General features: G+C 41.2%; 1 protein-coding gene and 1 non-coding gene across 2 annotated transcripts; both read left to right on the top strand.

Moving 5' to 3' along the window:
- Positions 1-1,829: 1,829 nt before the first annotated feature.
- Cwf19l1 (CWF19 like cell cycle control factor 1) lies at positions 1,830-25,334 on the top strand. The gene is made up of 14 exons (XM_055591688.1): positions 1,830-1,926; positions 4,066-4,150; positions 5,031-5,109; positions 5,917-6,018; positions 8,019-8,233; positions 10,006-10,124; positions 11,271-11,355; positions 12,719-12,859; positions 14,066-14,177; positions 15,283-15,362; positions 21,352-21,561; positions 22,287-22,406; positions 23,108-23,205; positions 24,726-25,334. Exons 1-14 carry the CDS (start codon positions 1,904-1,906, stop codon positions 24,868-24,870), a joined length of 1,614 nt encoding a protein of 537 aa, XP_055447663.1. The 5' UTR covers positions 1,830-1,903; the 3' UTR covers positions 24,871-25,334.
- LOC129665236 (small nucleolar RNA SNORA12) lies at positions 21,955-22,100 on the top strand. The gene has a single exon (XR_008718354.1). It is a non-coding gene; the product is annotated as a small nucleolar RNA SNORA12 (small nucleolar RNA).
- Positions 25,335-27,007: the final 1,673 nt, after the last annotated feature.

Genomic DNA, 27,007 nt, shown 5'->3' with positions numbered 1-27,007 from the left:
CTGCTGCAGACTCATCATCGTCTATCCTTCCTTCTCTGAGTTGTAATGGCCTTTTATTTAAATAAGAAAAGACATATGTGTGCACATGTTTTGTCTGCATGTACACAAGTGCATCATGTACCTTGGGCCTGTGGAGGTCAGAGGAGGGAGCTGAATTTCCTGGAACTCCAGTTACTTACTGATGGTTATGAACTACCACATGAGTGCTTGGAACAGAACTCAGATCCTCCGAAAGAGCAGAAGTGATCTTAATCATGAAACCATTTTTCCAGCCCCCCAAAATAGAATTCTTATGTATCCAAAGGTCCTGCTTTAAAAAAAAAAAAAAGTTTCCAGCTGGGTGTATGCCTGTAATCCCAGCACTCAGGGAGACAGAGGCAGGAGAATCACTGTGTTTGAGGCCAGCCTGGTCTACAAAGTGAGTGTAGGACAGCCAAGGCTACACAGAGAAACCCTGTCTCAAAAAACAACAAAAGTTTCCTGTTATCCCTATACTTACACTGTATAAAGCCATTTTCAGCTACCTTCCATTCCTATGGGTAAGTTTTCATTTTTAGGAATGATTTGAACCTATAGGAAAATTGCAACAATACAGAATTTCATAGACAATTTTTCATATTCTACTGTTTTATCATCTCTGAAATCATTAGCTATTCATAGTCGCTGACCCAAAAGGTAACCAAAGGCCTAAGCTGCCAACAATGCGGGGGTGTTAGTGTGTACAAGGCAAATGATCTAATATTCCCCCCACAAGCATCGCAGAAATTGTGAGAGAAATCAGACTTGAGAGTCTTTCTTAACCTTTAATTTCTGATTACTTGGCGTGTCTCTCATTTGGCAGGACAGTAGTTTCCACCTCTTTTTACACTGTTGCTAATTGGACTGGCCGATTCAGAAAAATCAATGTCCTGAAAAGGAAAACAAAAAGAGACTAGAGATAGGAGCAAATGAGCATGTGAAATTTGTTTAATTCCTGAATGAAAATAGACCCACAGTCTATTTCAATTGTAGAGAACTCCTAAATACTCATATTTATTAGGCCTTGTTGCTGAATTAATTTCCATCTTCATTAGGGTTCTAATATTAAGATCACTTGAGGGAGAATATTTTTATTTACATATGAGGTCTGCACTCACTTTCAAATAACTCTGAGAATGAAAGTGCAGAGTTAGAATCAAGGTTATTCTACGTAGGGAGATGTCTCAGTCACCTTTACCACAAAAACGTAGACTAGAGTTGGGATCCCCAGCACTTATCGGCAATCCCAGAGTTCAGACAGCAGAGTTACGGGGTCTTTTGGGCAAGATGGCTAGCTAGACTAGTCTAACCGGATGAGTTCTGGGTTTAAATGAGATACCTCATCTCACTAAATAAGGTGGGGCAATGGAGGAAAACTCCTGACGTCAACTTCTGGCCTCCACAGACACCTGCGTGCACACACACCACAACAAAAACAATACCCCCAGCCAGGCTTGGAGAGACGTCTCAGCCGCTATGCGCACTTGCTCTGTTATGAGAACAACGGTTTGGATACCAGAATCCACATCAGAGGCCTCAGGGCTGTAACTCCAGCTCCAAAGGATCAGCATCCTCTTTCGGCCCCAACACAACGCACACGCGCGCGCAGTTCACTAACTCCAGATGTTTCTAAGACAAACACAAGAAAACGCAAAAAAAAAAAAAAAAAAAAAAAAATTGTTTCTCATTCCTCCATCCCTTTCACTACAGAGTGCTCGCCTTAAAACCGCGGAGAGAGTTTTATCCCTCCGCTCGCCCTGTAGTTAGGTAATGGCTCATTGGCTGAGCTGTGTGATGTCATATTTCCGCGCTCAGCGCTCTAACTTGGAGGCGCTCCCGTGCCCCACGCTTTGGGTTGCCGTGCCTGCACAGGCTGTCGGTACCGATGGATCAGAAGCCGCTGCGTCTGTGAGTGACCTTGCATCGGTAGACTCAGGGACGTAGGAGGAAAGGAGAAAAGGCGAGGGGCGCGCGGAGGGGCGCGCGGAGGGGCTTTCTCCAGACCGGAAGGGGAAGGCGGAGGGAGAGGGGGAGGTCGCGGGGCTTCTGGGAGCTGGAGTCGAGGCTTCCTGCTCTCCTGTTCCACTTCTGTTTTGCCCTGGTGTCTTCAGAGCCAAAGTCTAAGGCAGCTAGGATTAGGTAGAATGATGGCAGAGGGAGAAAGTTCAGGAATTGATGGTTTATTAAGCAGATGTAATTAATAGAGCCTGGTGATGTTTTGGTTGTGAGGAACTCCCACTACAAGACACTCTATAGATTTCCGTTTTCAGCTATTGGGATCAGAAAGAGCTGTAAAGGGGCCCACATCCAAATAGTGAATATTGAGTTTGCCTTCCAGGAATTGATAATCAACGGGGACTGAAAAGATTTTAGCGGCTCTTAGAGAATAAATTAGACGACAGAGTAGTTATGACAGAGTTTGTTCTGAAATGGTATATGGGTTCTTGAGATTTTGAGAGAGAGTGGTTTTTTTTGTCAGTCCAGGAAAGCTACAGAGATTTAGTAGGCCTTGATGGATGAAAAAGTTTTGAGGATGAGTACAGTGGGGCTGTTAGGGGGGAAGAGAGAGTGAGAGAGCGCTTTCCTAGAGAAGAGCAGGGACAGAGTGATCATTCTGCAGTTTGGGAAGAGTTTAGTTGGGAAAACTTAGAGAAAGTACTGGAAAGACAGGCTAGGACCTCAGGAAAAACTGTTTCTACAGGAAATTGGGCACCTTTTAATGTTTTTAGGAAGGAACATCAAACTAATGGCTGTGTGTTGAATGAGTAGAAAACAGAGAAAGCACTAGTTTATCAAGTACAGTCTATCTTGCATCCCAAACCAGATAAACTAGGATTCTCTGCCTCATCATAACTCTTGGTTGCTCGGCCTCCTTCATTCCTACTTCTCCCTTATTACCCACCCTACTTCCCTCCTTAGTTTGTGTTCATACTTTAAGCTCCTCATCTGTTTTTCTCTTCCCTGTGTCCACTGGCCATTGCCCGTGTTTACACTTTCAGTTGTAGTTAACTGTTCCTCTAGACCATCATTTACTGGTCTTAAAAGTATTGATGAAACATGTACAAGCATATCATTATGCTGCTTGAAAATGTTCAGTGGTAGGAACAATAAAAGAACACCAGAGAGACATACTGACAAAACAATAGAAACTGTAGTATTTTTAGTTAAAAGGCATTAAAATAAATAACGGCTGATGAAATGCCCCAGTGAGTAGCAGCATTTCCCTGCAAGCCTGATGACCTGAGTACAGCTCCTCATGACACACATGGTGGAAGGAGAGAACTCTCTCCGTGGCACATGTATACCCTCCCAACATAATCCCTCCCACAAAGTAAAAAACAGACAAAGGACTATGTAAGTCAGAACATAGATGTTAGAACAATTCGCATTATAACTTGGGATGGTCCACCTTATAAACCTTAGCTTTTGCCATTTCTGCTTCCTGCTCCATAACACTTTATGCTTGCCTCCTGTCTTAGCCTTTTCCATATAATTTTAGGATTGAAGCTTCTCTTACCTTGTTGTAAACTCTGTGAGGCTTTAAATGAGTCTTCCTGCTCTTACAATTCTGCTGTGTTCTCAGGACAGTATTCGACATTGTGGACTTTTAATAGTGTAGTTGTTCAGTTGGTGTTTACTAACTGGTAACTGATGCTGTGTAGTGAGGCTCAGGCAGTGGAAATAAGGAGGAGAGAATGGTTATGAAAAACCTTTGGAGAACAGGATACTTGGACTCAGATTAAATAAGGGACTCACTGACTCTTAGTGATCAAATTGGTGATAAACCCATTCTCAAAATCTGTAAACGAGAAGGAGTTGGCTGGGTTTTGAAGACACGAAGTGCTAGGTATTAAATATGTGCTAGGTAAACTGGAGACGTTGGGGAGATCTTCAGGAAACGCAGCCTGGTGTCTAGGAACGTTTGATATGCACCAAACATCGGAGGACTCCAGCAGAGCCTGGTTCATCTCTCCAATCCGGAAGACAAATACCCGTGTAACGGGCCTACAGATCTGAATTGCTGTAATGTTTATCTCTCGTTTGCAGCTTGGCCTGTGGAGATGTTGAAGGAAAGTTTGATGTTTTATTCAATAGAGTTCGAACAATTCAGAAGAAAAGTGGAAACTTTGACGTAAGATGATCATTTTTCCTGAAATTTTACTACTGTGGTCAAACATTAAAGTGTAGGTTCTTTGTTAATTTTATGGCTGACTCTTCGTTTTTTTGTTAGGTTGATTTTTTTTTTAATAGTAGTTATGGATTGATGTGTTAAGGGAGACCTATATACTGTTCATTTCCTTATACTGTTTGAATGTAAATCTTGTTACTTTCTTACTGTGCCAAAAAATAAGAGAAACAAACAAACTGGACAAATCTAGACAGTTCTGACACCAGGGTTTGGTAATCACAGATCTGCTTCATGAGTGTGTGCTGTGGACTAGATCAGAAAACAGATGTGCAAATGCTTCACAAAAGGAAGAACTGGAAATGAATGTTGTATGTGTGGCTGCCAAGTAGATTATGAATTTCTGGGATACAGGAGAGCATTGTAGGCATGGGGAGAATTTGTTCATTGGTTTAAAGGTTAAGTAAAAACAGTAGGCAGCAAATGTATTCTTAAGCCCCACATTTCTGAATTCTAATATTTAAGCTTCATATTTCAGAGAAGTATTCTTTAAGTGTTTCAACACCACTGAGTATTGCAAGGGAGGAGAAGTATAAAAAGGCCCTGGGAACCTATGGAAAGCACTTACACTCTGCCTTCTGAGAGTTCATTTCTCTCCCCACCCCCAACTTGGATTTGATAGACAGTGCATCAGAGTTTAATAATTCATAGAACTATCAGTTAATTAACTATTCTTAAAGATGTTTTGAAATTCTACAAATTAATTAAGAATAAATGCTTGGTTTGAGACTATTAAATTGAGTAATTAGCTGAATTTTACAGCCAATAATGTAATGTTTAATTTTTTTTGTTTTAATCTCATGTGTCTTTAAAAAACTCATTTTAGCTGCTGTTGTGTGTAGGAAATTTTTTTGGCTCTATCCAAAATGCTGAGTGGGAGGAGTACAAGACTGGCAACAAGAAAGGTACAGAAATTATTTTTATTTAATGTGTGATTTCTAACAAAATATCAGGGGCTGTAGTTGTTGGGCTGTTTGTCACATAGTAGTTGCTGATGATTTCTCTCATGCATTGGTGAGCGTAGCTGCTTTTGGAGAGTTTCTTGCCCTTGGTAACACATGCCCGCCATGCTAGTATTTGAAAGGCTAAGGTAGGAATATCTTAATTCCATGACTGGCCAGCCTGGGCTACATGTTAGACTGTCTAAAACAAATAAAATAACGAGGAGTGTTATGTCCCTCTTGAACCTGCATTTAGCTGAAAAAAAAAAAAAAAAAAATATATATATATATATATATATATATATATATATATATATTCCATTTTTTTTACATTTTGCATTCAGTTTCATTCTGCCCATAGAATGCTCGTTTAGAATGGCAAGAACTGAATAAGTCCAAGTAAGCTTTTTTGTTTTGTTTTGTTTTTAGCTTAAATGTTTTTTTATCAAGTGCTTTCATTTTAGGCTGTGTTTTCTTCAATATATATATATATATGTGTGTGTGTGTATATATATATAAACACACACACACATACATAAATTGACCATCTACTTTACCATGGTCATTCTTTGGCCTGGTGACATCATTTAACAGTCAAGCCGTAGAGCTGGATTAGGAATCCTTACTGGTGAGCATGTTCCACACTAAGAATGGCTATGGAAGGAACACACAGGCTCTTTGCTCTCGCTGTGACAATTTTTCCTATGAGGAAACATTTCTCAATTTTCAGATCCACTAACCATATGGTGGCATGTCTGCTTCTCTCATTAGCTCCTATTCAGACATATGTGCTTGGTGCCAATAACCAGGAAACAATAAAATATTTCCAGGATGCTGATGGCTGTGAATTAGCTGAAAACATTACTTACCTGGGTAAGTTAAAAATTTTTTAAATGAATTTTAGTAAAAATATTCCAGGGATTAATATTTTGGGAAAACTTTTGATTGGATTCTTCTGCCATTACTGCTTGAGAGAGTAAGGATTTTGTTTTGTTTTTCCCTTTGATGAAGATTTTTCCTCAAAGCCTGTGTCTATATCCCTTTGGACAATGATGTTTTTTCTTCATTGTCTGTTTCCCCTCAGTCGCCTTGTGTTCCTGTAGCCCTGTACAGGAACCAGAGTGACCAATTCTGTGGCCACAATATAAGGAAACTTAATGTACACATTATGTTCAAATAAAAGAAATTGCATCCTTACACATATGTATCTTTCTGGATACATATACTTTACTTTCTAATTTGGCTTCTAACTAGCTTTACTGTAGGCTTCAGTCTGAGGCTTTGGCAACTCAAATTTATAGTGTTCATTCTGTTTTTTATTTTTGTTTTTGTTTCTTTTGTCTTTTTTTCCACTTTCAGGGACACTAATTCCAGATTAAAGGTGCTCACAGCCCTCTGCATTTCTTCAATTTCAGAACAAAAGCAGTTGTCAAGTTTTGCTATTGCCCTCTGCACTGTCTGCTGTTAGTTTACAGTTTTTTGGATCATTCAAGTCATTATTTTCTAAAGTGCTTCCTTCACATTTCTTTGTGGTCTTTCATCTCTAAAAAGCATCTGTATTTCCTTTTTTTTTTTTTTTGGATACAGTTTCTCTGTTTTAGTCTTGGCTGTCCTGCTAGAACTCACTCTGTAGACCAGAGATCCATCTGTTTCTGCCGTGAGTGCTGGGGTTAACAGTGTGCGCCACCACTGCCTGGCCGTATTTCCTTTGTTAGAAAAGCCTTTCTCCTCCCATTCCACCATAGTCTGTCTTTGCTTTTAGTCCTGCATTGCAGTTGTGGTGCTCATAGAAACAATTTCAGCTCTCTCCAATCATGTGAGACTCCTTTTGGCAAATTGCTGAGGGAAAGTTTTTAAAATATGATTTAAAATTTAGTATTATATTATTATTTGTGTTACTGGAGATTAAACCCAGGGCCTCACACATTTGCTAAATATGTATTCTGCCACTGAACTGTATCTATGGGTTCTAAAGATTGAACTAAGGTTTCTAGATTGCAAAACAGCCATCTTACCAACCTTTCTTTTAAAAGATTCATTATTATTTTCTGTGTACAGGTGTATTGCCTACATATATGTTCATATGTGTACCACAGGTGTGTTATCTTGGAGATCTCCTAAAAGTAGAATTACAGACTTGTGTGAGCTGCCACGTGGGGTTGGGAACTGTACCAAATCCTCTAGAAGGGCAGCCAGTGTTCTTAGTGCCTGCGCCTTCCTTCTAGTCCCTCTGCTTACTTGTTTTTAGCTGCAGTTGTGGGACAGACATTTTGAACTCTGAACATGGGCCTGACTTGTGTATTTTTTCAGTTTGTATTAAGTGCATTGTTATATTTGTCACCCATTTTATTTGATGAAGTGCACTGAGCCATGTCTTTCAGCAGTGGTCTTGTCGGACCTATGATAGCCTGAAGCGCTGCAGATGATAGTTCTTTCTAGAGTTGACCAATTAGTATAAACTTTGGGGAGTTGGTACAATACAAATGAAAATAAAGCTGAGAAGAGGGTCAGGCTACTAAGAAAGTGAGTGAGGGGGAATCAAGGAGCTAAGACAACTTGCTGAGGGGAAACAGGTGCTCCAGTTCAGTTCAGTGTGCAGACATCAGGTTTAGAGAATCTGAGTGAAGGGTGAGAGGCCACCGGAAGTTCCAGTCAGTGACCAGCAGCCTCCACATAAGAGCTCTTCAAATACATGGAACAGGGATATTGGGAGAACCAGGAGACTGGATCCCAGCAGCCAGATGGGAGCTGTAAGGAGTACACGCCTTCAGGCAAGTGGAAAGGCAGGAGATGGAGGCATGGGCAAAGAGAGTGAGTGCCAAGTGTCCTTCAGAAGTTTCTAACAAAACTCAGTTGTTTTTCTTTGAACCCAGGTCGAAAAGGAATCTTCACTGGAAGCTCAGGGCTACAGATTGCATACATCAGTGGCGTAGAGTCCTTAGAGGAACCAGTCCCAGGTTACAGTTTTAGTCCCAAGGATGTGTCTTCCCTGAGAACAATGCTGTGCTCAGCATCCCAGTTCAAGGGTGTTGATATCTTGCTCACGTCCCCATGGCCCAAGTATGTGGGGAGCTTCGGGAATTCCTCTGTGAGTAGCGCTTATTTGTTGCAAGTTTTAAAACAAATTATATTGGCTTAAGTTGAGTTTTAAAGTTTTTCTCTTTATTTTGAATATTTTAACTCTTAATACCTTTTGCAAGAAATGTTTTGTGCAAATTTTCAAGATTCTAAAAGCTCCGTCTACTGACAAAAACAGAAGCTGATCTCATAAAAATATAATTTACAGATGAGGTTGCTGAATGTTAATTATAAGCGAATGGTTCCTGAAATTATGTTCTCTACAAGTATCCTCCCTTAACCTCCTTTATATACTTTGCAAGTTTATTAATTCTCAGTGGAAAGATTTATAGCTATTGACTTTTCTCCAGTTGCATTTATTTCCTCCTTCCATTCCAGAATATTGGCTTTTGGCTACCGAAATATATTTTAAAACTGGGTCATTGTGAAATTGCATCTAGTAATGTAAACATCTATAGATGGGGAACAAGGTGCTGAAGAATGAGTTTCTGTTAGGAACACTATTATTCTGGCATCCCCTGGCACCCACCTGTGTATTTTTATAGCCTTGAGAAGGGACAGTTCCAGTAAACTATAGACATGGCCTAAGGAAGACTTTGGGAAGGTTGTGTAAGAGTAGAAAGCATCAGCCGAGTCTTAGTGGAGGGAAATGTAAGATTGAATTTGAGCATAAGGCCCTCACAAATAGATTCAGAATTGTAAGTGATGTTCCAGAGTGTGTATATGTAGATCAGTCCTTGCTGACTCAGCACTAAGTGTCTGTGACCAAAAAGTCAGCAAGATGCCAGGCATTGTCAGGGAGAGTATGGAAAGGAAAAGAGCCTCGTTTCTCCTGCCAAACTGGGGCTCCTCCACTTCTAGAAAGGAAGCTCCTCATTCTAGGGAGACATAAAAGTCAGCATGGGGCAGCAGGGGTGGAAACTGGTCAAAGTTTATAAACAACCATACAAGATTTTTATGGGAAAGAAAACAATATACTTAGCTAATTTTCATAATGCTGCCACTAAGTCCAAGGTCAGTCACCCACCTTTTAGCAGAGACTTGAAGAAGGAAATCAGGAGACAAGCCAGCAGTGTTCTGTGAACAAATCTACTGTGACAAAATATTTTACTTGCAAGCTTCTATTTTTTATTTATTTATTTATTTATTTTTTTGGTTTTGTTTGAGACAGGGTCTCTGTGTAGCCCTGGCTGGCCTGGAACTTGCCATGTTGACCGTGCTGGCCTCAAACTTACAGAGATCCTCCTGCATCTGCTGGGGTTAAAGGTGCCTGTAAGCTTTTTAACAAAGGTGTAATGGTTGTGCCACTTTCTTGACTGAACAAAAGAAAGGCTTATATGTTCATGAGGCCCTGGAATGTTTGCTGCCTCCCAGGTTCTCTGGATACTAGTGTTTATTTTCCGCATTCACCATGACTTAGTAACTTTATCAGATACACGTGCTCTATAAAGCATGTTATGGAGAAGATGGTTTATAAGCTCTAGGGAGAGACCTGTTTTCAAAAGGGGGTCTTAATGTATGTTTCAGAGGTTACTATGGAGGGATTGATTGCCTTACCTAGTACCCTCTGGTTTCCAACAATTGTGCCATTTCTGTAATTATAATATTTCAATACTTTTATATGTTTCTTGCCCGGGATATGGAGCTCACTGTGCAAATCCTGCAGTATACATTTGTATCCGTATATGAATTTGAAAGATATTTTAAAACGTTTTGTTTCTTTGCATTTGCATTTTTCATCATTCCTGAGTCTGTGTGGATAACCAGGTTCCTATTTACTAGGGAGAAGTAGACACCAAGAAATGTGGGTCTGCTTTGGTCTCCAGTCTTGCCTTAAGCTTGAAACCGAGGTATCATTTTGCTGCTTTGGAAAAATCGTATTACGAGAGACTTCCGTACAGGCGAGTGACATCTCATGGTTGTCTATAAACTTACGTCATCTTGTTCACTTTTAGCCATAGATCTTGGTTCCTTCTAGTACTAACGCACCAAACCAAGTGATTGACTGTATTAGTTTCATTTTTGTTGCTGTGGTAAAATATCATGGCCAAATCAACTTAACGAAGAAAGGGCTTGTTTTAGTTTATAATTCTGGGAGCCTCCATCATGGAAGGGAAGGCCTAGCACAGGAGCAGGAAGCTGGCGATCCATCTTAGTAAACATAGCCCTCATATCTCCATCATCTGGCTCCAGTAATCAACATTTTGCTCATTTTACAACTTTTTAAAGGGCAAAAGTTGGAGTTTTGGTTCTTTCAGAGGTGTGATCTCATTTGTTTTATCAGGCCCTACGAGATTAGGGATACATAAGTCCCACCAGAGTGCTAGGTAATTTCTCTGAGGTCAGATGACCTGAGGGGAATTCAAGACTTTCCCTCTTTCATGACCCTATGGAATCTTATCTACTTCACAATTGTGAATCAGAAGTAAAATGGTAGTCTACTGCCCTGTTCCTGCTCACCACCCAGCTCAGCTAAGAGCGCTCCCTCTCTGCTTCATACGCATACACACTTTTACATCTAGGTTTTAGAGAAAATGTGTAGTATTTGTCTTTCTAAGTAGTTCATGACTCTTAACATAATGATTTCTAGTTCAGTCCATTTTTCTGCAAATGTTGTGCTCTTGTTGTTATTTATAGTTGAAAATTCTGTGTGTGTGTCCACCATTTCTAAATCCATTCATCAGTTGGAAGGCTAGGTGGTTCCACTATTCCAAGTGAAGATATAAACATAGACGAGTTGTTTGAGTACAAGCCTAGTGCTACAGCAGGGTCACTTGGCGGCTTTGACTTTGGTCTGTGAGATGGCCCCCGAGTGCTGCACAAGCTCGTGTTCCCACCGGCAGCGTTTAAGGGTTTCTCTTTCCCATCCCTCACCACTGTCTGTGGTACCAATTAGGATGAAGTGAAAGGAGGTGGAGCTCTTTGAGAAAAGGGGATGAATTAAAGCAGAGTAGAAAGACTCATCTATGAAATGCCATAATAAGACTTACTGTTTTGTTAAACAAAATAAAGTGACAAGAGGCTGTTATCTTTCAAATACATTTTAGAAACCATGTTGTTCTACAAGAAAGTGCACAGCATGCCACTCGCTTCATAGCGCTGGCCAATGTTGGGAATCCGGAAAAGAAAAAGGTAAAGATTTGAGTGGTTGGTTGGTTACTTGGCTTTCAGATATTCTGGCTCCAACTCTGAGTTCCCAGCAGCCTCAGCAAGTCCTCTGTAAAGGTTAGGTTTCCTTGAGTGCTTTGTAGGAGGCCTTAGAGAAAGGCATGGTTCTGTGGGATATGACAGAGCAAGAAATGGTCTTCTTTTCTTTCTGCATCCATGTGATTGCATCTATTGCTCATGTATGGGCTTGCCCTCAGATGATATGTGTACTTGCTTCTCAAAGCTTCATTTAGCTGAGATAATAAAATCCTTTCAGGAATATTCTTAAATTATAGTCTTAAAAATATTCTTAAAGGCGTGCACCACTGCTCGCCTTTAATCCCAGCCCTCAGGAGGTAGTAACAGGCAGATCTCTGTGAGTTTAAGGTCAGCCTGGTATACATAGTGAGTTCCAGGATGGCCAGGGTTGCATACTAATACCCTATAACAATAACAGCGAACAAAACAAAACATTCATGCATGCACACATGTATATATGTATGTATGTACGTGTGTATGTATATTAGGCCTTCCTTGGCTTTTGAATTATTAGTTATATCTGGAATTTAGAAAATAGTGCAATGTGAAAGAAAATAAAACAGAAAAGTAAGTTGTATTTTTCACTTCCCTGGGAATGTTTCGCTAATGCTAAAAGTTAGACTGTTGCGTGAGACAGCTAATATCAGAATAAGCAGTCAAATGAGAAAACAGGCGGAATAATCTTCCTCTGTAAGCTGATTGTTTAATTAGAATTAAACTGAAGATAATATATCCTTATGACTTCAGGTTTCATTCCCACTGTTGTGTTGAGGTAAAGCATGTATTCATGCCAAAATCTTTGATCCTATGCCATTAGCCCAAGATTTATGAAATACATTTGAATTGTTTTCTGGTTTGCTACTCATCCCTAAGGACAGTTATCAGCATATGTAAGAACTGTGCACTGTCAGTGAGGGAAAGCTTCCCTTTCTAGTTGGAGCGTTCATTCAGAAGACAGAAAGGGAGTACCATGATTCTGCTGATGTAAACAAAAGATATGGTGACAAACTGAACAAGTCCCCCTGAGTCATGTAGTGAGGGTTGTCACTGTCCCCTATCCAAGTGAGGAACCTCGTCTATCTAAGGGCTGGGGCTTTGGTTTGTCACTTGTTAACTGTGTGAGTCCTCATTAGCCACTGCAGAGGCTACTGGAGTGGCATTTGCTACACTGCTGTGTATTCTCATAGCCACAAGCAGGCCTGTAATCTTACTTAATGTCAGAGACTTTCAGTGAAGTTGTCATCATAATAGGTTGATCACAGTGAGACAATCAAGTATTTCCCCTAACATTACACTTTCTTTTCTGGAGTATCTTTATGCATTCAGTATTGTTCCTATGAAGCTGATGGCTGTAGCAGAACTGGTAAAACAGCCTCCAGATGTCACTGAGAATCCTTACCGAGACTCTGGAAAGGAAGCAGCTGTAGGAAAACAAATTCCTACCCCTCAGGTAATTTCCAATTGAAGGCTGGGACTCAGGGCCAGGTTGCTCTTTGTGGGTATGCTTTTTGAGGTTATAGTTTCATACATCAAACAACTTCAGGTTTTAATCACAATGTTTTTTTCTCTTGGCAAATCATGACAATATTTAGAAGATCCTGCGGGGTGGATATGGTGCACACCTTTAGTCCCAGCACTTGGGAGGCAGAGGCAGGCCAATCTCTGAGTTTGAGGCCAGCCTGGTCTACAGAGTGAGTTCCAGGATGGCCAGGGCTACACAGAGAAACACTGTCTCAAAAAAACAAAAACAAAACAAATTTAGAAGATCCTAATAGATTATAATCAAGCTTAAATTTTAAATTGTATTTTGGGGTTAACAATTACATGTTGAGTGTTTGCCCAAGTCGATTCATACTGTTCTTCCTTGTCCGAAGTTGATTATTCTCAGTTTTTAAGGCAAAGGTCCATTGGTAGCAGAGACTTATGATTTTATAATTTCTAGTAGAGATATAAGATTTACTTTGAAGAGGTTTCTTAATAGCAGGCTTTAGAAAATAACTTTCGAACCAGGCATAGTGATATACACCTGTGATCCCAGTACTTGGGAGGCAGATCTCTGTGAGTTTGGGACCAGCCTGGTCTAAAAAGCAAGTCCAGTATAGCCAAGGCTATACAGAGAAACCCTGTCTTGAAAAAAGGAAACCAACAAACTTTGCCCCACCAAAGCAAGGCCAATCACCTTTTCATGTTAGGATGCATGGTCTGTTTTCGTGACTTTTCTGTCCATTCCCAAACAGTTTCTTGCCCTCTCTTTTCACCCTCCCTCCTAATGGCGCTTTCCCTTTCCTCTCCTTAGTTGACACTGGATCAGACTTGTTTCCTCTCTGAAATTTCAGTACTATTCTATGTCATTGCAAGACAAAGGAAAAAAAAATGTAATTGGGGTCATACTGCTCTTAGAGAAGAATTGCCCTACACCTTGCATTTTAGGTTATTTCATAGAAGAGATAAATTTGTTAGTGGATAAGTATGCTGAAATGTGGGGCTGAGAGGCCAGGCGTCAGGGCTGGGAATATACTTCTCTTCCCTAAAGCAGGCAAGGAAGGCTGAGCAGAAACATAGATGTGAGTGGCAAGAAAGCTCCCTTTTGTTTGCTGGCTGGCTACTTGTCTACAGGCTATCTGAATAACACGCCCCTCCCCATTGACCATTTCAGGAAGAATCAGCCTGTCAATTCTTCTTCGATTTGAATGACAAGCAGGGACGGAAACGGTCATCCACAGGCAGGGATAACAAGCCTCCTCATGCTAAGCAGCCTCGAAAGCCTCGTGAGTCCCCTGGCCTCCCTGTGAGCCGTGCCTGTTTGGGGAGGGGTGTTTGGAAAGTGGCTCTGCTGAGAGCATCTTCTGGCAAAGAAAAATTTTACGGTGCCATTAGGAGCAAAGTGAAAATAGTGTAAAAATGGCATGGCATTGGGCTGTTTGAGACTTTTCCTGTAAGAACTATAGGAAAAGGTCTTTTTGTCTTGTAAAACATGGTAAGAATAGAAAACTTATGTGAGTGCATAAAATAATAGTGTATCTAGCTGAGAAGAAGGACTTTCAGGATGCTTTTATTGAGAGCCTCTTTCTTTTAAAGAGGTAAATCTGAACTTAGGAAGGTAAACCCATGGGTATGTGGCTAGCTGATGTCATAGCTGGGACTAGAATTGGGGTGCCAGATGGCCCCCACTCAGGTCAGTATTCCTTCATTGCAGCCTATTGCCAGTTGCATGTTGCTTTAGTCAATAGTGATGATCTGTTTGTGGACCACCTACCTGTGGATTGAATATCAATTCAGAGGGCTTCAAATGGAGGTTTAGTTTCATTGAAAATGGTGCCAGGGAGCTGGGCGTGGTGACACATGCCTTTAATCCCAGCACTTGGAGGCAGAGGCAGGCGGATCTCTGTGAGTTCGAGGCCAGCCTGGTCTACAGAGTGCAATGATTCCAGGACAGCCAGGGCTACACAAAGAACCCCTGTCTCGAAAAACCAAACCAAACAAAAAATAAACAAATGAAAATGGTGCCAGGCATTGGACAGTCATAGTGAGAAATACAAGTCCAGCCCATTTGACAGCACTTTGCTATCTTGGTAGTGTGTCTAGATGAGACAGCCCTGAATAACAACGAATGATGTGTTTAAAGTCTTTAGTTATTGTTGGTATGGATGAGTGTACGTGCTGTGGTGGGCATGAGGAAATGAGAGGACAAATTTCTAGAGTGAGTTCTCTCCTTCCACTATAGGTTTGGGTATGGAATTCAAGTTGCCAGGCATGTGTGGCAAGCGCCTTTACCTACTGAGCCATCTCTCCAGCCACAAGGAGAGATTCTGTAGGGTGATTACGTCTGTCGTGATTAGATCATAACAACATTTGCCTTTCTTCCATGTGAAGCTCAGCCTCCAGGACCTTGTTGGTTTTGCCTTGCCAGCCCTGAAGTGGAAAAGCATTTGGTGGTCAACATTGGCACACATGTGAGTTACTTCCATGGATAGGAACTTGGCTTTTACTAACTTTACATGGTGTATGATCTGCTTATCAAATTTACTACTTTTCCCCTTACTCCCTCCCACCCTCTCTCAATCCTTTTCTCCTTTCTTCCTTCCTTTCTTTCTGAGATGGGCTGTCCTGGAACTCACCATGTAGAATAGGCTGGCCTCCAACTCAGAGAAATACTCCTGTCTCTGCCTTCCAAGTGCTGGGATTAAAGGTGTAACCACCATGAAAATATACTCATTTTTAAGAGTACAATTCACTGATATTTTAGTAAGCTTATTGAATTATGCAAATATCACATAATAGAGGTTTAGATGCCAGGTATGATGGGGCATGCCATTAATTCCAGCAGGCAGAGGTGGGTGATCTCTTGAGGTCAAGGCAGATCTGGTCTACATTGCAAGTGCCAGGACAGCCAGGGCCACACAGAAACCCTTGTCTCAAAAACAAAAAAAAGTGTGTGATACATAGATATATCCCACATACACACATACGTACATATATGGAGATATGTATATATATGTGTGTACACACACAGAGTATATATATATATATATATAGAGAGAGAGAGAGAGAGAGAGAGATTTAGAGCATTTCCATCAGTCCAGTAAAGTTTCTTAGATTCATTTACAGTTTCCATCCTCAGCCTTGGCCACAGCTTGAATGCTTTTTATCTTTTAGGTTTGTGGGGTTCAGTCATTTCATTTAACTGAAATCATAACATATAGCGTGCATGTGTGTATCTGGCTTCTTTGACTAGCATCGTATTCTTAAGGTTCATTCATATTGTATTTCATGTATAAATGTTTTATTCCTTTTTGTTGCTAATCAAGGTTTTACAGACATAATGTTTTAGTTATTTGATAGACATTTTGTTATGGCTCTCAGGAATAATGTTTCTGGATAATGTTTGCATGTATTTGTGAGTATAAAACAAAAGTAATATATTTTAATTTCTTTTGGATAGATACTAACTAATAGAATAGCTCAATTTGGCACATTTGTATTTACACTTAAGGAAAAGATATTTTGTTGTTAATCATGTGTGTGTGAGTGTCTTGTTGCTGTATGTACATGTTGGTATACAAGTATGTACATTCAGGCCTTGGATCCCCTGACATGAATCCTGGGAACTGAACTCAGGTCCTCTGTAGGAGTCGTATGTGCTCTTAACTGCTAGGGTCTCTCTAGCCCTGTCTGAACTTTTCAAGATGACTACATGACTTTGTGCTCCCACCAGCAACATGAGAGTTTGGCTAAGTCTCCCCTCCCTTCTTGATAGTGTTGGAGAGTGAACCCCGGTCTTGTGCATGTTGGGCAAGAACTCTGCCATTGAGATGCATACTTAGCCCATTGTCCTCCTTTTTGATTATAGATGTTATAGAGTTTTTTCTCCCCTTATTAGGGAACCACTTGGAGACTGAGTCTATATGTTTTATGGAATCGGTTTCACAAGCACTCCTTCCTGTCCCTTTTATAGGACAAATCTCCTGTATATTTCTTAGGTTCGTCTAGGTTTCATGGAGTTTTAAGTTGAGTTTCTTAATTCTTCACTGTTTTAAATATTTCTCACTGATTTTCCTGTTTTAAATAGTAAATAGTGAAGGCAGTCATGTGTTGCTTATATACACACACTAGATTTAAAATGTTGATAGTGTTAGCCTGGTGTTGTGGGTCATGCTTGTAATCCCAGCACTCAGGAGGCTGAGGCAGGAAAATTGTCACAAGTTCAAGGTCAGCCTAGACAGTATAATGAGTTCTAGCCTAGGTTGGGCTTCAGAGTGAGGTTTTGTCTAAAGTAACAAACAAACAAAACCACAAGGTCTGAAATTTATTAAAGACTAAAGTGATAAATTCAGTTTTCAGTCAAGGACTGTGTTAGTCAGTCTCTCTCTTTATATATATATGCATGTGTGTGTGAATTTATTTTGTTAGTTTTTAAATTTTATTTTGTTTTCAATCATGTTTATGTGAATGTTTGTTGGTATATGTACATGTCAGCACTGGTGCCTGAGGATTCAGGCTTTGGATCCCTTGGGGCTGGAGTGTGTGTGTGTGTGTGTGTGTGTGTGTGTGTGTGTGTGTGTGTGTCATTTATTAGAATGGCTTACAGTCCAGGAGGCTGGATATCTCAGCTGGTCTTCAGTATACATTGGAATCCCAAAGAAATAAGCTCTAATGCCAGTGAAACAATGGTCTTGTTAGCAGGGAGAGAGCAAGCAGGCAAAGAGAAAAGCTTTCTTCTTCCATGTCTTTATATAGGATTCCAGCAGAAGGCATGGCCCGGATTAGAGGTAGGTTTTCCAAGCTAAAAAGATCTGGATTAAAGGTGTATCTTTCCAGCTCAAAGATCAGAAGTAGATCTTCCCACTTCAAATTAAGCAGAAATCCTTTACGTGTGTGTGCCCTCCGTTTTTGGGTTTTAGTTAATTCCAGGTGTAGTCAAGTTGACAACCAAGCCATCACAAGTATGTAGCTTTGTTACTATATACCATACCTGATGTATCTAGAATAATGATTTCAGTCCCACGATTGGCTGGTATTGACTTAGTCTATGGAGCTGATGATCCCGAGTATGGTGACCAGGCTAGATAAATCTCCATTGAATATCGTATGTCTCAGGGAAGTCACTCAGTTTCACATTTCTCGGGTGGTTTTCTCCAGGCAGCTGGGTTAGACATTAAATGCTCAGGCTCTGTAAAGATAATCGTCTCTCTTTCTTGTGGGAGAGAGCTCTAATCACCAGAGTTGCGCTTGCACTCTAGCTCCGCCCCCACGCCTGGTTTTGGATGTTCCCTCAGGCACGCTTAATGTGTAATGCTTCTGCAGACTGGTGGTGCTCATCTGTTTTTCATTGATTTCTTCGAATTTTGGTTTCTAAAGGTGACTTTCCTTCGTTCACCCTAACAATTGAAAGCTCTTTTTTTGTGTCCTCCTGTAGACCAACTGGAGTCTCATTGGTTTTTCACTTGCTTTCAAACTTCCTACACTTTCCTATGTATGTTTTGCATCTTAATTACTGGTACGATGTCCAGGTGTTCTGGAGTCAAGGCCTGGGACACACAGTTGGCCCGTGGTTCTGTGGATGAACCCTGAGAGTAAGCTTGACAAGGTTTTACTGTTGTGGCTGTGCCCATTTTAGATCAGCTTTGGGCTCCTTGTTACTGGATTATTTTATGCCATTCTCTGTCACCCCTGAAGTGAGCCTGTAGTGTACTCAGCCTGTATTGAGGCAAGTTTTGAACTACCTTTTGTTTGGGAAGCATTAAGAGGCTCAAGAGCCTACAATAGAAGAGGAGGGATTGGGGTGGATGGCCTGGCCTCATTCTCTTCTAGACTTTAGGAAGAAATGTCTCTTCTTTTCTTCCACAGTCTATTCCCCAGGAAACAGGTCCTCTATATTTGAAGCCAGCAAATGGCATCTTTGGTAGTGCTTTTGACCAAAGTTTCCACGTGCCAAGTAGAAGGCCTCAAGAGCATTTTATCCTAGACTAGTGCCTACCTAGTAGTCAAATCTACATTGCCCTGCACTGTCCTTCTGAGTCTCTAGCAAAGGGCTTGCAGTCTCTTCTTGCAGCCATTCTTCTTGCTTTTCTTTTATCACATTTTCCTTTTGGCTTTCTCTGCCTTTGCTGTGCTTTCCTTCTTCAGGGGTGTACATAAAGTATGCTAATAGCATGGGAACAGACTGGTAAGTGGGAGAGTCTGCTGAGTCCAGAACAGCTATTGCAAGTCCATGTATCCTATAAGAGGAACATTCACTTAGGTCCTTTTATACATTGTTAGAGACTACTCAAGTATAGAACAGGGCTGGAAAGGGCAGGGACAGATTGGGAAAGTGGGGAACGGTTCACAAGAACTGGACGTACCACATTAGAGATGTGGGTAGCTGCTTAGTCTAGCCTTTAACTATCTGAAGAATGCACATTATAAAAATCTGATGTTCAGCTGGGTGCAGTGGCAGAGGCAGGTGGATGTCTGTGAGTATGAGGGCAGCCTGGTGACTTTGAGTTCAAGACAGCCAAGGCTACACAGAAAAACCCTGTCTTGACCCTCCTCCTTTTTCCTCCCCTCCACAAAAAAAGGCTTATGTTCATGGTAGTAGCCTGTGACATAAAGAAATGGCTCGAAAACAAAGGCTTTTACAGTGATCTTTTCAAAGAAATGTAATAAAAAGTGGGTATTAATAAAAACTTTCAGTGCCTCTGAGGATGTGGGGAGGATGTTGTTTGGCTTTTGGTAATGAGGCCCCTCCTCTGTACCTAGGCTGCCCTCGAATTGGAGATCCTCCTGTTCAGCCTCCAAAGTAGATACAGCTACACACGTGTATCACCATGCCATGCGCCTTGAGGTTTTGGTGAGCTTAAGTCGTGGGAAATCAGCGGTGGACATGTTTAGTTTTCTGTCCGTAGATCAAGGATGAGCATGTCTGTAGTCAGCATATATTTTGTTACCGGACTTTCTCATTCAGCCTTAGTTTTGAGACCACCACACTAAAAGTATAATTTTTGTAAGTACCTGTGTACTTACCTATACTGATATTCCTTGGCCCTTTGCCTGCTCCCTCAAAGGATCTTCCTCTGAAACAGTGACTATTAAAACAATACAGCATGTTTTGATGATTTTGGTTTTGTTCTGTTATTGTTTTTGCCTGGACTGAGGCTAGACTTTAATCTTCTGCCTTCTGAGTGCTGGAATTAGAGGCATTCATTTTTTTTTTTTTAAGATTTATTTTGTGTGTGTGTTTCTATTAAAGATAATCATTGTTAGAAAACAGAGCTCTCTGCCTCTTTGTATCTGTCTGAGTTTTCCCACACTATTAGACTGTCCACTTCCTTCTTTTTACTTTGTGTGATGTAGTCTGCACATCACAGCTGTAGGAACATGCATGCTGAACTTGTTACCTTAGCCGTTTTTATGAGCCCACAGTATATTAAGGATATAGATGTGGGGCTCGGTGTTCCTGGGGAGGAAGGAAGAAATCATTTTGAAATAAGTGGGTTTTTTTTCTGGTTGAAGAGAAGGTGATAGTAACTGAAATCCACTTTAAAGTTTAGATCCTGGGAGGGATACCCAAGTCTCTCTAATCTTTAGTGTTTAAAACCAAACTCTTCTTGTATGCTTCTAGTTCATTTGATATTTTCATGGAAATTTGTTACAACTGATCCCCTTCTTTAAAAGATACTTAAGAATGCTGTTCTAGTGCTCCTGTAATCCCAGTACTTGGGAAGGCAGAGGCAGTCGGATCTCTGTCAGTTCAAGCCTGGGCTTAAAAAAAAAAAAAAGCTGTTCTAGACCTTAAAATCGGATGTGTGTGTGTATGGCAGTGCACCATGGATATATTTGTTTCCTCCGAGACCAGACAGGGCATCGTATTCCCGGAAACTGGCATTACAGATGGTTATGAGCCACCGTGGGGATGGTAGGAGTTGAACCAAGGTCATCTGGAAGAACAGCCAGTACTTTTAGCCCTTGAGCCATCCCTCTAGCTCCTATTCTAAACTTTAAAATCAAGTCTTTAAAAATATAATTTCTATTAAGAACATCTCAGGCTGGGTATGGTTGTACATGCCTTTAATCCCAGTATTCAGGAGTCAGAGGCAGGTGGATCTCTGTGAGTTTGAGGCCAGCCTGGTCTATAGAGAGAGTTCCAGGACAGCCAGAGCTCAGTTACACAGAGAAACCCTATCTTGACAAAAGAAAAGAAAAAATAGAAGAGGGGAAGGAAGGGAGGGAGGGAGGAAGAAAGAAGACTAGAAGACTTTTGGATTAGGTGTGGTACTTGGGATGCTGAGTCAGGAGGATGGTGAGTTTGAGGCTGCTCTGTATATCATGTCCTCCTGTCTGGGAGGAAGGGACACATCTTGAGCATTTTCTCCTGTTCGTCAGGTAAATGTCTGTCTAGGTTTTTCTGTCTGGAAGATCATACATATAGGCTTGCTGTGTTATGCTGTTGGTCTTCTTCAGTGCTACCTCGCCCTGGCCAAAGGAGGTTTATCTGATGACCATGTGCTCATCCTGCCCATTGGACACTACCAGTCAGTGGTGGAGCTTTCGGCAGAGGTTGTGGAAGAAGTGGAGAAGTATAAAGCTACTCTGAAACGCTTCTTTAAGAGTCGAGGGAAGCGCTGGGTTCTATTTGAAAGAAATTATAGGAGCCATCACCTCCAGCTTCAGGTCGGTTTTTTTCTGCCCAAGAACTTGGAGCTCACTCTCGGGACCTTGAGATTGATAAATATTTAAATAATGATGACTTCAGTATTTGATTTAATACTTAGGGCATTTATTATTGTTTTCATGATAATATTTAACTGGTGGTCATTTAGAGGGCTAGGATTTATCTGCTGATAATCCCAGAGATTTACAGAAAAGTTCGTGCTGGGACTAAGTGAACAGCAGGATAGTGTGTGCCCTGTTTAGAAAGAATGGGTAGTTATGAAAGGTTCCAAGGAAGATGAAGACATGGCTTCATCTTTGCTAGGTAAGATGTGGATATTTTGTGTTGCAGTCCAGCATGAATGAAGGCTTAGAAGTAGAAACTAGTACATTGGAATTTGAGTGATTTGTTTCTTTGGTGGTAGCGTCTTTCTGGTGCATTTGTTAAGTGTTCAAATGGGCCTGACTCTGCCACATACATTATGCAGGAGCTGGCAAAGGCTTAGAGATAAAGTGGTCTCTCTTGAGTGTTAACTAATGACAACTTGGCTCCTATATATGACAGGCTCTCATAAGTTTAAGTCCTACAGCCAGGCCAATGGAGGCCATTTGGCCTGAGGAGAATGTATGCTGAGGGGTGTTTCTCCACCCCAGTGATGGATTTGCTGTTTTCCTGAGATGTTAAAAACACAGCTTCTTTGAAACAAGTACAAAGAGTTTCTTCTATTCCTCCCATACCAATCCAGGTCATTCCTGTGCCCCTCAGCTGCTGTGTTACAGATGACATTAAGGATGCCTTCATTACCCAGGCACAGGAGCAACAAATAATGCTGCTGGAAATTCCAGAGCACTCAGACATCAAACAGGTGAAGCAGGAAGGGGTGGTGATCTCAGGGAGGAGTTCAGATCTGATTTTTGACATGTTGAGTCAGAGGTACTGTCAAGCCATTCCAAAAATACTAAGGAGTGGGCTGTTTGGCACTAGAATATGGGATATTGAAAAGACAGAATATGGGATATTGATATGTCATCATAGCAAAGTCTTGGTGCTGTCCTAAGAAGAGTAAGGAAGTAGACTTTTCATGGAGCCGGGCAGATGGCTCCTGAGTACTTGAGTTTGATCTCCAGCAGCCTTGTAAAGGTCAAGTACTAGGACTGTGCCTGTGCCGCACGCACTTAGGAGGAGAGACAAGAGACTCTCTGGCTAGACTGAAAAGGTGCAGGCTCAGGGAGAGACCCTGTCTCAAAGCATGAGGTGGGAAGAATTGAAAAGTCACCCAGCGTCGTTCTCTGCCTCCACAGGCACATGGACACACCTGCGTGTGTAAATAGATGCACACATATAAACAACATGAATTAGCTAACAAAGAAAGTAGGCACTTCCTGAGATGGGGGCTTAGGATAGGCACAACTGGGAATATACTGGCTTTTTAAACTCTAGCTCTGAAACTGTCTAACTTTTTACATTTTTACGCCAAATTCTTTGCTAAATTAGAGTTTACAGGAGATGAACAAGTTTTTTTTAATATAAGTCTTACTTGTCCTTATACAACTCTGTTTACTTCAGATTGCACAGCCGGGAGCACCGTATTTTTATGTTGAACTGGACACAGGAGAAAAGCTTTTCCACAGAATTAAAAAAAATTTTCCTTTGCAATTTGGGAGGTTTGTATGCTTTCACTGTATTTCGTATATTTCATTAGACCCATTATAAACACGGTGGTGGGCTGCAAGGACAGTCAGTGAAAAACCAACTAGGGAATGGTCCATCTCCAGAAGCTTAGTTTTAGAGCAGATCTCGGTTACAGTCTTGTGATGGAGAAGTTGATGTACCATGAACAAGTAGGGAGGAACTCGAGAAGGAAAGGCTCATTTCAAGTGGAAGGCTCCTTGAAAGGGCCAAGAGTGACCTTAAGGGATAGACTGAAGAGGGAAAAGACAGAGAGTGCTCCCGTTGGAATAAAGTGCCACCATTCAGCGTGTGCTGGGTCAGACCCGGGCAGGAAGCTCGCATGCATTGTTTCATTTAACCTCCCAGTTCTGTTGTTTATATCCCGTCATTCCAGTTGCCAGTGCCTGGAGCAGTGCCCAACAGAGCTTAATGCAAGCTGCACTAATACAGCGATCACAAGTTACATCTAACTTTTGGATCCTTGCAAATGGGACTGAGGTGTTTTTTCTAACAAAATCTCAGTCGTTCGATATTACCAATAAAGACTCAGGAGCCAGATGCTGGGGTGATCAGCTAGCTCAGAGAGGCAGAGAAAGCTGACCTTCCTCCTCAGCCAAAGACAGCTCTCCTTCTCCACACTATCTCAAAACCCCTCAAACTGAATGTCCCTCCCTTCTACTTCCTTTGTGTCTCTGTCCTTCCAGACTTCCTCTTACTCTCTATGATTTTTTTTCCTGTGTTCACTCCCTGTCAACTCTTGACCTATGGTTGATTTTATTTAATTCAAGCTGAAAGCTGTTGGATTAAAGGTGTGTGCTAGGGCTGAGCCACACAACTAGAAACAGGTTTTTTTCAGTAAACAACACAATCTCAGGGTTCACAGTGTGATAAAATATCTTGCAACACAGAGGGGCCAGTGAGATGGGGTAGCCTGCTGCCAAACCTGATGACTTAGTTTGATTGTGGGACCTATGTGATATGAGATAACTGATGCCCACCATGTGTTCTCTGACCACATGGGTGCTATGGCACGCATGAACCCATACACATAAATAAGTAAATATAGTTAAAAATAAAAGGAAAATGAACTGAATAATTGAATTTTTAAATTTTATTTAATTAGAGCTTAAATTTAAATAGCCACACCTGACTAGTGGCTATTCTATTGGATATTGTACCATAAGGTAAGTTAGGTAGCATGCCCATGGTCATAGAGTTGAAAGTTCAAACCTTAGTGTGGTGAACACCAAGATGAGAGAGAGGTCTTTCATTTTGTTCTGCCAAGTTCTAAAAGCCCGTGTGAAGGGAATCAGAAAATCACTGATCTCTGTTTGCAGATCTTCTCCAACCTCACCCAGTGCTTTAAACTGGGCTTTAAATGAGCTTTCATTTCATTTAAATTAGTCTAGGACTCATTTAGTGAGTAGTAAGGAGTCTGCACCGCTTCAGATGATACTGAGGAAGGGGTGGCTTTCAGTTATTGCCCTCATTTTGTCTTCTCTGTACTCTGCAGGGAGGTGCTGGCCAGTGAAGCCATTCTCAACATACCCCACAAGGCTGACTGGAGGCAGTGTCAAATCAGTAAAGAGGAGGAGGAGGCCCTGGCTCGCCGCTTCCGGAAAGACTTTGAACCCTTTGACTTCACTCTGGATGACTAGCCAAAGGGAAGGACACACCAGAGATTGTTCCAGCCTATTCTTAAAGTGAAACTGCCATCTCCAAGGGGGATGCCTCCCTTCTTCTCTTCCATATATATTCATGGAGTCCGCCTATAGCAAGAGACCTAGAATTGACTTTTTTTAAAAAAGTTATTCTAACATGAATTATATGTTAAAAGAATGTCTGCTACATATTTCTAAGAACAGCTGTGTTTGTCCACATCTTCACAAACTTCTAAACCTTTGAGATTGGGTGTGGTAGCTCATGCCTGCAACCTCAGAAATTAAGGATTCATGGCAGAAGAATTGTGAATTCAAGACTAGTCTGGTTTGCATAGTGTGTTCCAGGCCAGTCTGGGCATTGGTGTGAGACCCGTCTCATCCCTCTCCCCTCCCAAAAAGCACAAAAATAATGTTTCCCAAATCTTGTAAATGGTAAAAATGTAATGCTTTTGTAAAGTCAACAGATGTCTTCTGTTTCTTATGACCACTGAAATGGAATTATGTGTGTGCAATAGAGACCAGAGCTTTATGGCCAGCAGTTATCCCAGAATAACACAGGCAACTCAGTCTGGGAATGGGAATCATGCCTGGCCTTTGCTATTGCTTTCTCACAGCATCATCTGTTAAAGAGTGCATTTCATCTTTCAGATGTTGAACTCTATTATGCTAAGTTTCAAGGGTATAGCCAGTGAGTGTCCCAACATGGTGCCTGCTGTTACAGAGTTTATAGTCTAATTGGGAAAGGAAGTGGCAGGTTTAAGAACACAGGATGAGTTCTCTTTGGATGTGTTATTTTAGATGTTTAAAATACCTGAGTTATAGATGTGTCCAGATTGCCTAAAACTCATGCACATCAGGATTGGTGATAGGGCTTTGAATGCATTTTAGATGTTTCATGTTTTAGGTGTTTAAATAGCTGAGTTACCTAATGGATACATCCAGGGTTCTAGTAGATGGTTGGTGATAGGGCTTCAGGGATTTCAGGGTCTAGACCATAATGAATTTACAGAATAAAGAGGGCAAACATGTTAATGCTATCCTAAAGATGACTGATTTAAGGAAACAGTGATCCAGTGAGCAGCACATGGGGAAGGAGCAGTGTGACCATAGGAGAATGCTGTAGGACTGAAGCCAAAAGAGAATAATTGTTCTTCATTGGGCGCAGTTTCACCTAGTTCTCATAAAAATCTCCTGACCTCTATTTTGCTTATGAACAACAATAACAACAAAAAAACAGTCTTGGAAACCTGAAGATTGTGGAGCCTGGAATAAACAGTTCTACAGGTAAAAAAGAAAAAGGGCCAGTTCTTTAATCTTAGCATTCAGCAGGCAGATCTGTTAAAGTTATTTTTATAAAACTGTGTTTTGCTTCTCAGTTTCTCTCTTAACCTGGTTATCACATGAATAATTGAGACTTTTTTATATATGTTTAATAAGCTTCACAACACAGTGACTGAGCAGTGATTAATTTATTCTTAACCCCCTAAGCTAATTTGGCTTCTTCCCAGCATACAGCCCAGAAATACTTGTGCTCTATAGTTTTCCTGGCCAAGCTCTTACTCCTAGTCCCTCCTGGACTTCTGCCCCTGGCTCAATTCCCTACTTCCTCTTTTAACTCCTCTTCCCCAGGAAGTTCAGCCCTATTCTCTCCCCTGTTCATCGATTAACTATATGCTGCTTTATTGGCATATCAGGGGACAGCTGGGGAGCAGTGTTTACACAACATTGAGACAGATTCTCAGAACAATAACTGCAACCAGATCCGGGGGAGGGGGAGGGTAACAGAAATCAGCATTTGAACTACACAATAACCTTATACCTACACAGATCTTTCTGAGTTTGAGGACAGCCTGGTCTACAAAGAAAGCTCCAGGTCAGACAGGGCTATAAAGACCCTGTGATATATATATTAACAATCAACAAACCTTGAGTTGTGTTTTAGGAATAGAATATTTAAAAAGTGAACTAACTGTGGGAACCAACGTGGTGAGCGCAGTCAACATTATCCTGGCTATAGTTTTCAGTATCTCAAGTGCAAATTGTGAAGTTACATCCCACCTGTGGAAACGACATACCTAGCACTCCTAGCTCTGTCATACGCAGCAAATGAGGTTTTATACCGTTACGCGACAGG

This window comes from Psammomys obesus, unplaced genomic scaffold, assembly GCF_907164565.1.
Source record: "Psammomys obesus unplaced genomic scaffold, mPsaObe1.curated_primary_1811, whole genome shotgun sequence".
Taxonomy (NCBI): Eukaryota; Metazoa; Chordata; class Mammalia; order Rodentia; family Muridae; genus Psammomys; species Psammomys obesus.
The sequence above is the reverse complement of the archived record's forward strand: the minus strand, read 5'-3'. Positions and strand labels throughout refer to the sequence as shown.